Source organism: Neoarius graeffei, chromosome 6 (assembly GCF_027579695.1).
Source record: "Neoarius graeffei isolate fNeoGra1 chromosome 6, fNeoGra1.pri, whole genome shotgun sequence".
Classification (NCBI taxonomy): domain Eukaryota; kingdom Metazoa; phylum Chordata; class Actinopteri; order Siluriformes; family Ariidae; genus Neoarius; species Neoarius graeffei.
The window spans coordinates 35,017,142-35,029,679 of record NC_083574.1 but is presented as its reverse complement, the minus strand read 5'-3'; the positions used below and the strand labels follow the sequence as shown (position 1 = coordinate 35,029,679).

General features: G+C 39.4%; 1 protein-coding gene across 1 annotated transcript in view; it reads left to right on the top strand.

Moving 5' to 3' along the window:
* The window catches only part of shank3a (SH3 and multiple ankyrin repeat domains 3a), a 520,369-nt gene extending 513,119 nt beyond the window's left edge, over window positions 1–7,250 (top strand). Inside the window, exon 22 of the mRNA XM_060923596.1 lies at window positions 6,695–7,250. Coding sequence (XP_060779579.1) covers window positions 6,695–7,250 — 556 coding nt within the window. The remainder of the gene's footprint in view (window positions 1–6,694) is intronic.
* The last annotated feature ends 5,288 nt before the right edge of the window (window positions 7,251–12,538 follow it).

The window sequence follows — 12,538 nt, the reverse complement described above, 5'->3', positions numbered from 1 at the left end:
GGTTTTGGAGTTTGCACTGGTAACAATCTGGATGGTCCTTTACCTCTTTAGTCCAAAGGATACAACATCCATGATTTCCAAAAACAATTCAAAACGTGGACTCGTCAGACCACAGCACATTTTTCCACTTTGCATCAGTCCATCTCAGATGAGCTCAGGCCCAGAGAATTCGGCAGTGTTCCTGGATGTTGTTGATGCATGGCTTTCGCTTTTTATGGTAGACGCAGCAATGAACTGTGTTTATCGACAGCAGTTTTCTGAAGTGTTCTGAAATAATATCCTTTCTAAAATCATGCAGTGCTGCCTGAGGGATCAAAGGTCACAGGCGTTGTGTTGGTTTTTGGCCTTGCCCCTTACATGCAGAGATTTCTGTTAATTCTCTAAAACCTTTAATGATATTATGGATTGTCAGTGGTGAAATTCCTGAATTCTTTGCAGTTGTACATTGACAAAATGTTGTTGGACTATTTGTCCACACAGTTTTTTTTACAAAGTGGTGAACTCTGCCCCATCCTTGCTTGTGAATGACTGAGCCTTTCCAATTACTAGTTAACCTGTTTACCTGTTGAATGTTCCAAACAGCTGGGTTTTTTTTTTCAAACACTCCTCAACCTTCCCAGTCTTTTGTTGCCCCGTCCCAACTTTTTTTGGAACGTGATGCAGGCATCAAATTCAGAATGAGAGCATATTTACAAATAAAATAAAGTTTATCGGTTTGAACATTAAATATCTTGTCTTTGCATTGTATTCAACTGAATATAGGTTGAAAAGGATTTGCAAATCATTGCATTCTGTTTTTATTTACATTTTAAACAACATCCCAACTTTTTTGAAATCGGGGTTGTATGAGAATTGGGATTTGCGTTTGTTACAACTACAAAAGCTCAGTTTTGACTGATGTGCAAACTATTCTATGCCGCAGTGGCATTCAATGGTTCTCAGCCATGGTTCTGTCCACTCATGATTAACCTGTTCATTAGCTGATTAGTTCAATACAATACAAAAGTATGTTAGAGGATGGAAAACCACACAATATTGCAGTTTTACTCCTGGATCAGGGTTGAGAACAACTATATTAAGCACCTCTGTAAATTTGGCTCGCTATATACAAAAGAAATTACTCCCCCCCACCCACCCCCGTGTCTGCATTCGCTTCCTCATTCACTATTCCTACAGACTCTGCTGTACAGGACAGCAGTGAGGGAGACACCGAATTGAATTTAGAGAACACTCCAGAAACACATCGTTGTGACCTGGCCTTACATAAACAGTTCCAACGTTACTAATGACCTCAACCTTAACCCCCCCCAAAACACACAAGTGTTCTGTACAAAAAAAAACCCCACAACATTAACTCATACCTTCTGAATTTTGTGCTTGTTAAACTACACGCTTTTTATTTTGAATTATAGACAAAGTTGGCTACACTAGTATTCATCCTGACACATAAATTTCAAGCTAAAAGGAATCACTATGCATGTACTTACTGCAGAAGTAATGTTCCTGGGTTGTACACTGGATTAATGGTGAACTATGGATAATAATACAGTGTACTCACTGTCCAGAGAAAATATATATATATATTTTTACACAGAGAATGTACCGTATGTAGTGCACTACGTGGTAAACAGGAAACTATTTCAGACACATCATAAATGTGCTAACATTAGAAAGCATTACATGTCATGACTCTTGGCCATAGACAGAAATTTAACCTTTTATAATACAACCCCGATTCCAAAAAAGTTGGGACAAAGTACAAATTGTAAATAAAAACAGAATGCAATGATGTGGAAGTTTCAAAATTCCATATTTTATTAAGAATAGAACATAGATGACATATCAAATGTTTAAACTGAGAAAATGTATCATTTAAAGAGAAAAATTAGGTGATTTTAAATTTCATGACAACAACACATCTCAAAAAAGTTGGGACAAGGCCATGTTTACCACTGTGAGACATCCCCTTTTCTCTTTACAACAGTCTGTAAACGTCTGGGGACTGAGGAGACAAGTTGCTCAAGTTTAGGGATAGGAATGTTAACCCATTCTTGTCTAATGTAGGATTCTAGTTGCTCAACTGTCTTAGGTCTTTTTTGTCGTATCTTCCGTTTTATGATGCGCCAAATGTTTTCTATGGGTGAAAGATCTGGACTGCAGGCTGGCCAGTTCAGTACCCGGACCCTTCTTCTACACAGCCATTATGCGGTAATTGATGCAGTATGTGGTTTGGCATTGTCATGTTGGAAAATGCAAGGTCTTCCCTGAAAGAGACGTCGTCTGGATGGGAGCATATGTTGCTCTAGAACCTGGATATACCTTTCAGCATTGATGGTGTCTTTCCAGATGTGTAAGCTGCCCATGCCACACGCACTAATGCAACCCCATACCATCAGAGATGCAGGCTTCTGAACTGAGCACTGATAACAACTTGGGTCGTCCTTCTCCTCTTTAGTCCGAATGACACGGCGTCCCTGATTTCCATAAAGAACTTCACATTTTGATTCGTCTGACCACAGAACAGTTTTCCACTTTGCCACAGTCCATTTTAAATGAGCCTTGGCCCAGAGAAGACGTCTGCACTTCTGGAACATGTTTAGATACGGCTTCTTCTTTGAACTATAGAGTTTTAGCTGGCAGCGGCGGATGGCACGGTGAATTGTGTTCACAGATAATGTTCTCTGGAAATATTCCTGAGCCCATTTTGTGATTTCCAATACAGAAGCATGCCTGTATGTGATGCAGTGCCGTCTAAGGGCCCGAAGATCACGGGCACCCAGTATGGTTTTCCGGCCTTGACCCTTACGCACAGAGATTCTTCCAGATTCTCTGAATCTTTTGATGATATTATGCACTGTAGATGATGATATGTTCAAACTCTTTGCAATTTTACACTGTCGAACTCCTTTCTGATATTGCTCCACTATTTGTCGGCGCAGAATTAGGGGGATTGGTGATCCTCTTCCCATCTTTACTTCTGAGAGCCGCTGCCACTCCAAGATGCTCTTTTTATACCCAGTCATGTTAATGACCTATTGCCAATTGACCTAATGAGTTGCAATTTGGTCCTCCAGCTGTTCCTTTTTTGTACCTTTAACTTTTCCAGCCTCTTATTGCCCCTGTCCCAACTTTTTTGAGATGTGTTGCTATCATGAAATTTCAAATGAGCCAATATTTGGCATGAAATTTCAAAATGTCTCACTTTTGACATTTGATATGTTGTCTATGTTCTATTGTGAATACAATATCAGTTTTTGAGATTTGTAAATTATTGCATTCCGTTTTTATTTACAATTTGTACTTTGTCCCAACTTTTTTGGAATTGGGGTTGTATCTTAAACATCAAACCAGTACAAATACGATATTGGGTTTTGTTTGTATATGGTGTGCTAACATTACAGATTGACTCATGCTTCGCAGGATACAATAAATCCTAATGATCGAATTGTTTTATTTTACTTCAAAGTTTTGAGCTTCAGCAGTGTTTCAGTGCATGACAGTTGATGGTAAGTTAATGAAACATGATCGTCTGTAGCTGTAGAATCAGTAGACACCAGTGTAGGACCTGTAGAGAAAATTCCCACTAATTCATTAATTCAGTACATACAACAGTCAAAAAGAAAATGTGTATTTTCTTTTTAAAGCACAACTTATGTTGTTTCTGCTAATATTCTGAAATGCAACTGAAGCCCTTTATATTTCTACAGATGTGACAAGGACATGGAAGAGACTAAACCTTAGCTATTAGCCACTAGGGTAAATCCAACCTCATTATTATTCTTTTTTTTTTTCCTTTCCAATAACCTATCCACTAATCTCACATTAATGGAATAACCCCTGCTGACACTGTGATTTTAGTAATCACGTCCTCCAGGTCTCTGTTACCTCCTGGCCACTCCAGAAACACGTTGTCTGTAATCATGATTGAGCTTGGATTTTGCACATCAAGATTAAAAGTGGGTACTCATGACGCATCATTCCTGGCCATGCGTTTTGTGTGGGATAGTGGACAAGGGAAAGGGGATAGACAGATGCTCTTCTGTCCCTCACTGTGGGGTGCATACATGGTAACAGAGCACCTGGAGGCGTGTGTGATATCACCCTCTGATCTCTCCTGAGTGATTCTAACTTCTTCTACTGACCCAGTTCCTCATTTCTCTCAGTACACTTTAACGCCGACTGCTTGTTCCACTGTTTAAACGCTTAACCTGGATCAGTAATAATAATATATACAAATATAAAATATATACACCTGTGATATCAGAGGGCCAGACACATGTAGGTAAATTTTGTAACGTCTCTTCTTCATCAGCAGTCAGTCAGTTATTTCCTTTCTGTATAGACAGCGTTCCTCTTCTATTACTCTGTCCCAGTCCTCTTTACCTGTCACTCACTCATATCTAGCACAGTGCTCGTTCACAGTGGGATTTGGGATAGGGTTTGTGTTCATACTGAACTCTGCAGCTCTTTGAATCATTCCTAGCTCTCCTACTGTCACCGCTCGAGCTTCTCTCTGGAAAAATGCTGCTCTCATATCTGTAATATGCCTTGTACGTTTTTTGTTATTATGCCTTCTTTTTTTAATCACAATAGCACCTGGCCCTAGACGCACATAAAAAATCGTGTTCATGTTGGCATTTAAGGTCATGTAATATAAACCACTTAGCCAGACCATATCACAGAATTCTCAGTGAGAAACGGAAGTCTGGGGCCAGCTGCTGATTCGTCTCATGGCTTTTATTTGGTTGACATTTTTAATGTGAAGTGCCCGTCTGGTTCTGCTCTCTCATGGACTGATGCTAACCAATCGCTCTTTGTTTGTCATTGCCTCTGTCTCACTCTCTTTTTGTCTCTCTCTCTCTCTCTCTCTCTATCTATCTCCCTCTCTCCTCACTCTCTCTATCTCTCTCTGCATGCCACGCTGCTCTGTCTAGAACTGAATCAGAGGCTAAGCCCCGGAGGGCCGGGCACCTGTGTAAGTGCGCATGCATCATCTCATCTTCCTCTTTTTCTTTCTCTAGTCCTTGGCAGCCCACCTTTAACTGAACTCCTCCTCGTTTCTCCACCCATACGTCTCACTGGCTACTCACTTCACTTCATCCGACATATTCATGTGTACTCTTACAATTCAGACAATGCCTCAGAGACTGTGCTCTGTGATTTAAGGATAAATGAATAATATCTCAGCTTCTTATTGCTTTTAGTTACCGCGCTATACTTTTAACGCTTGGTCCTTCAAGGTAAGATCATTTGACAAACTAGAGAAGCAGCGACATGCTGAACATTCGACAGAATTCAAGATTGAGGTTCGGACTTGAGTCAAATTATATTTTAAACAATAAGGTGTTCAGTAATAACAGATGGACAATACATGCATGTTGTGATTAGTCATAAGCGGGCCACATTTGTTGTGTGACAGTTACAGACTCACACTATTTATTTGAGGACCGTGTGTTCAGTAATATGAAGGCTGAGTTTGCCATCCTCCTCCTCCTCCTCCTCCTACTCTTCTTTGCTTTGCTTTCTCTCTCTCTCTCTTTCTAGGCTTTATCCTCAGTCAGACGGACAGGTCTGTGGGCTGCTCAGCTGATGCATGTCACGTTTGCTCAACTGTCTCAAAGACAAAAAGAACTGAATTTTAATTATTAAGATTTCATGCAAATAAGAGTATGCATTTTGAATAAATTACATTTATTTAACGGACATATATTTTATTCATTTATTTACATGCATCCTCGTGTCCCTTTTTAAAATTGAATTTTCAGAGAGGCTTCGATAAGAAAAAAAAAACTTTTAACATTTGAATTTTTAAAAGTAAACATGAATTTCATACTCACGACATTTTAAATTCAGATCCTTTTGTCTACTTTTCCATACAGCATACATACATTTTCATGTGTAGGTGAAATACACCGAGTTACCAGTTTATTCATTCTCATTGGCCACACTCGCACTCTTTTTGACCATTTTATCAAGTCCAACATCTCATCAATGACATTGTGATCTAATCAGTATACGCTATAAATCTCACTTTTATGCCAGTGAGGTTAATAAGGAGTAGTAAAGAAAGGGCATCAGTCTAGCATAGAAGCAGATGGCTTTCGCTTAGTTTTACATGACTATTTTATTCTTTAGAAGAGTGACACTGATTCATCTCACCTCTTAAAATGTTAAAATCAGGTACAAATGCTTGTATGTGATTGTTCAAGCACTGATAAACATTTAAAAGACGATGGTTGCAGCTTTAGTTTGAATGAACATCTGGAATAGTTTTTAATTGTCCTTTGACATAGCGAGAGATCGTCACCAGCCATAGGAGCATGAAAGGAGTCCCAAATCTGTGAGATGCTAAATGATGTTTTTGGATTTTGCTGGGTATGTAGTTTTCTTGGCATTTCTAAAGTGACTCACACTTTCTGTTCTGGACTCTGTAGTACTCCTGCTTGTGTTCCAGCTAAACGCATTAATGAAACATCACACTAACTCAGTGTTAATGCGTTTACCGTGTCTCTGGCTAACTTAATTAAGTGTTGCTGATTTAAAATAACTGTTTTGATTCATGATTCATACATGGAGGTTGTTGCATGCTGCAGGAAGGAGCCACTACCAATTAAAATAGAAGAGAACAAACTCATCAGCTTCACGGAATCCTCACTTTGTGCTCTTCTTTTTATCTAATTTCTCCATCTTTCAGACTCTTCAGCAGTCTAGGAGAGCTCCATACCATCTCTCAGCGAAGTTATGGCACCACGTACACCATCCGACCAGGCAGCCGTTACCCAATGACCCGTCGGACACCCAGCCCTGGCTCTGCTTCCCCAGATCGTTCAGATCCACTCGGACCCATCCGAGGCTTCGGCCTGGCTACCTCGCCCACCGCGGCCCCCACCATCCTAAAATCCTCCAGCCTCAGCCTGCCCCATGAGCCAAAGGAGGTGCGCTTCGTCATGAGGAGCTCCAGTGCTAGGAGCCGCTCTCCCTCACCTGGACACTCCCCTGGCGTGCCCTCTCCACTCCTTTCATTGCGCCCCTTCCACCAGAAACCCCTGCACCTGTGGAACAAGTATGACGTGGGTGACTGGCTTGCCAGCATTAATCTGGCTGAGCATCGTGAGCGCTTCCAGGAGCACGAGATTGAGGGATCCCATCTCCCAGCCCTCACTAAGGAAGACTTTGCCGAGCTTGGTGTGACACGGGTAGGCCATCGTATGAACATTGAGCGTGCTCTAAAGCAGCTGCTGGAAAGGTGACCCCTCACCCTGCTCCATCTGTAGCTAGTCTCATCACTAAAGTTCTTTTTTTTTTAAACCAGATTTTCATTTTTGATCTAATTAATGAGTTATTATTATTGGTTTCATGGAAGTAAACCCAACTTATTTATTAGCCTAACCCTTATTTAGTAGCAAATTTGCCCGAAATCCCTTCCCATCACACCATCAGCAGCCAATTAGCCAGGTTGTAATGGGGCTGTGAAATACATAAACATACAGACGCACCATTTCAGTGAAAGGTTGACTTGTATTATTTGGTTTTCCCTCTCTTCCTATACCCTTGGCTACAAGGAAAACCCTAGCTACCCTATTTCTTACAAACGAAAGGAGGGATGTTGTTGGATGAGGGAAGTTGAGTTGCCTTTCTGAATATTTTTGTAGTGAATGAGCAGATTGGGTGTGGCCGGGTTCTCTCTACCTTCCGCCTGCCCTCTTCTGGCTGAGGGACATATTACACCTGGAGAATGTTAAACCAACACTAGTGGCTTTTTTTCATAATCAGACTTTTCCTTTGGGGGACCAAAGGGAATGTGACATTAAATAGGCTCTCTCAATGTATTTACATAGCTTTGAAAAAGGAGAGGCAGAAAACAGACAAGATGAACTGTGCACAACTGCACTAGTCTCTCCCCCTTAGATGATGTGAATTCCATCAATAATTTATTCATTTTTACCAATTATATACATATATATTTGAAAAGTATATAGATATATGAATATAACATTTTGTCATAAATATAAAACTTATATATGGTATTCTATTTAAAGACACTGTTGATTTTTTTTTTCCCTAATGTTCATCCTTTTATGGACTGTAGCATGAAAGTCACATGATACAGTGTGACCGCTATCAGATTTGTCAACAGTGAATTGTACCATGCCCTTTTTTTCCCCCTCTTACTTTATGGGTTTATTGTGGTTTAACAAAACTCGGTCTTCCGTCTACAATTAGGGTAGCCCACAGTGGACTGTGCGTAGGACTGACCCCCATCTCACACACAAATACACACTGCAAAGTACTTGACATCTCTGTCATGCTGTTAACAGCTCTTCATGCACTTAAACCCATTAAAACTCCTCCATATCAAATTTTATTCAAACTCGAAACCATCTTTAATTTGGTGAATTAGAAATGAGCTGTGCAATAAAAGAGTGCGTGTGTGTCTGTGTGTATTTGCGTGTGTTATGATGGGGCCACTGTGGGACAAGACACGTTTCCCATACATGTTAGCTCAGCTGCGTGCTATTGGGAGATGTTGAACAACTAAAAAAAAGAAAGAAAAAAAAGACGACAGACTATAATTGTAAGAGATTTGCTGTGCCACTACGCAGGGGCTTGTGTGGCTCAGGGGCTCTTCAACTCTAAGCACTGAAGCATTTGGGCAGTTCATTTGGGTTTATTATTTATTTGTTTTTATTGGTTTTCCGTTAAGCCCCATAGTATGTGGATTTTGTAGCTTGTGAAATATAATGTTTAGAATAATTTTTATCAATTAACTTAGAATGAGTTTTAGAATGACAAAGGGTTAAAAAAAAAGTCCTTTCCAAACTTATAACTGTGTATATATATATATATATATATATGGACAAATTATGAATTATTTGTTTTTTTTATATCAATCACAGGCAATGTACATATGATAGTTTTCATATAAATTTTTAAAAATTCAAAAAATATATAGATCTATATATGAATGTTTGGCATATATGCATAGTTAACCACCTGTGGAAAAAGGTGAAAAGATTTTATTCTTTGTATGGACCGAGTTTGGGGATGATTTGCACAAAACAAGGTGCTAGCATTCAAGCCATCCATTCTCATGTCTGTGTCTGCACTTTCCTCCATCCCTCCATCCTCCTGCAAAGAAAACACATCTGATATCCATTTAACACAAAAACTACAAGATAGAAGGAAGGGATCTGAATAAAAACTGGCAAATGTGCGTACAGTGGACAGCTGTCCACAAGTGTGCACCCAAACCACTTAAACACTAGTACTTTATCTCTGCTATTAAGAACCCACACTGAACACACAACATAGAACTAGTGAACATGTCTGTACTCACTATCTATATGCAGCCAAGGAGAACTGTTCTTTTGCAGAACCTGTTCATTTTTCTGATGAAGCTTTTTGGAGCCATGCCCCTTGCAACAAGAAAGAACACTGTGTTGTAAGACCTCTTTTCAGGTGGCTGTATCATTTCAGAGTCACTACCTTTCATCACATTGGCTGGGTCCAGATCTAAACCTTGGCTCCTTCCGCTGTGTCTTTCTAGCAGACCGGCCTGAGTGGCAACTGGCTTTGTGGCAGTCATTAATCCAGCCTTACTTCCAGAAGGTGCTTGGTTACCTTTGAAGGACTTGGAAAGATGGATATTTGACCATAACAAGGCTTGAGCAGGGAAAGGAACAAGTTGGTTTCAGCCTCAGACATATCATCCATGGGCTACAAAGCATCAGAATTGTGAGAGTTGATTGTTCACCGCACTTTGGTTTATATGCATTTTGGTGTGCAATTCTTCAATGGGAACAAACTAAAACATGCCAACAACAGACTTTTGTTTAAAGTAGTGGTGAGTAAACAAGATATCATGTTTTCTGGTGGACTACAGAAAAAAAAAAAACATTATCGTTGGTTGGTTGCAAAGTCAGTCAAATGACCTGTTTCTCTGTAAGCAGGCGGTTCTTGTGCACACTTGGTGAAGAAGAGTACTAGACTGTCTAGCATAGAACTAGCAAGATAGACCAGAAACAAACAAGCCTCAATTTTAAAACAATAGGAAACTATCAGAGAAGGTTATTAAAAAAAAAAGAAGGAGGATTCCAGGGAATTTAAACTCTTGTCTTAAAAGCTTCCCACTAAATGAATTCACCAACATATAATGCCACCATATTGCACAAATCAATTTAAAGCTAGAATGGCACTGAGGAAAATTCGATTTAGAATCAGGACCTTGAGAAAACTGTGACTTACATTCATGTTCTAATACTGCAGATCATCATTGAGCCTCTATGAGACTTGAAAATATGCATTAGCATTGATTAAGATCCTCTTAGGTTGAATTCAATCCTGGGATTTACATAATTTTATTCATTTTTTTTTTAGATCAGTAATTTCAATCTGGACATGCAATTAAAAGCAAGATTTACAAATGTTCGGCGTAAGGTTGTCTCATACAGGGCTCTTTCTCAGAGCAAGAGATGATTAGTGTCTGTAATCGATGTAGTTCAGCTCATCTCTGAAGCTCTGAGCCTTTGTGCCACGCTCACCGTTCGTCTCCTTCTTTTATCGGTCTGCCATATTCATATCCCATCACTCTTCTCATTCCCGTTCCCAATTCTGGAATATTTACTTTTGTGTTTGTGTCTATATGGAGTGCTTAGTAATTAAAAAAGTGAAAGACGAAAAGAAAAAAATTACAATGTGCCAAAAAGTGATTAGTTTATAGCTATTCATTACTAGTTCTGTTGAGATTTAAAGCTGTTAGAATCAGCACTATGGTGCCATCTCCTGGAAGTCTTGAGAACTCCAGACATTTCCTATCATGCTTAATGCACCTTTTTTTTTTTCTTTCTTACTCAATTAGACATCAGATACACTTTTGTTTTGTAGGGTGTTACTCTAACTTGTAATTGACCTAGTTTATGGGCTTTTCATGTGGTTTGAATATCAGTTTTGTTTTGGCTGAACTCCAGTAAGCCTTTAACTGAGTGACTGCATTAGATAGCTACCTTTAAAAGCCTTCTCCCTTCCTCTTCAGTGATGCGCCTCAGATACAAGACAAATTTGATCCTCTTTAAAAAAAAAAAAAAGAGAGAATGGAAATGGTTTCTTTGTAACTTTACTATATTTAACAAGATCGGTTGGGGGAAATGTTAAATAAACCGACATCATTAACATTACCATGCTCTGTAGAGTTGTCACTCGTTTCCTGACCAACAAAAGCACAATAAAAATGGCAAGAAATGCACTGGTTATCTTTTTTTCTTGAGTGCTCCATCATATTCTGAATAATTTATTGTGTGTGTGTGTGTGTGTGTGTGTGTGTGTGTGTGTGTGTGTGTGTGTGTGCGCGCACATATGTGTATCAATTTCAGGTAAGTCGTCATTAGATATACTACATGACAGTGCAGCACTGTAAGACAAACTAAACCGTAATCTCATCTAAACTAGGTTTGCCACATTACCTCTGATTATACAGTCTGACGATATGCTGATTATATTGTCACAGCCGGCCCACGAGACATCAAGCCACAGCGGACACAAGAGCTAAATAAAAGCAACAGTGTTTAATTGCAGCACAAACACTGAAGGATGTGTCCATAAACTGCCACAATGAGTGCATTTCCAGTTCCATTTACACATAATACATAATTCTTTGTTTCTAACTGCTTGAATGTCGCATCAGACAGAAGACAACGCATGTATGATTTCTACAGACACATGGCGTCCTTTTCACAGTTTATGCAAAATGATGAGCCATTTGTACATCATTGTAATGCTGGATCTAAATTATCGTTCACCACTGGAGGAAAAAAAAAAATTGAACTGCGATTCAAGTGCATTTAAACAAATTCCCACAGTATATAAATACTACCAAAATAATGCAAATTATTCTATCCACATTCACTGGATATGAGCAATCGCGTGCTCTGATTGGCTACTCTACTACTAGGATATCAGCTCATATACCGTGAGTAGAGAAAAACAAAATGGCGGAGTGCATCAAGTCAGATACAGTGGCGCTTGAAAGTTTGTGAACCCTTTAGAATTTTCTATATTTCTGCATAAATATGACCTAAAACATCATCAGATTTTCACACAAGTCCTAAAAGTAGATAAAAAGAACCCAGTTAAACAAATGGGACAAAAATATTATACTTGGTCATTTATTTATTGAGGAAAATGATCCAATAGTACATGTCTGTGAGTGGCAAAAGTATGTGAACCTTTGCTTTCAGTATCTGGTGTGACCCCCTTGTGCAGCAATAACTACAACTAAACGTTTCCGGTAACTGTTGATCAGTCCTGCACACCGGCTTGGAGGAATTTTAGCCCATTCCTCCGTACAGAACAGCTTCAACTCTGGGATGTTGGTGGGTTTCCTCACATGAACTGCTCGCTTCAGGTCCTTCCACAACATTTCGATTGGATTAAGGTCAGGACTTTGACTTGGCCATTCCAAAACATTAACTTTACTCTTCTTTAACCATTCTTTGGTAGAATGTCAGGTGTTTTCAATCAATGGGATGGCAATCAGGTGTGA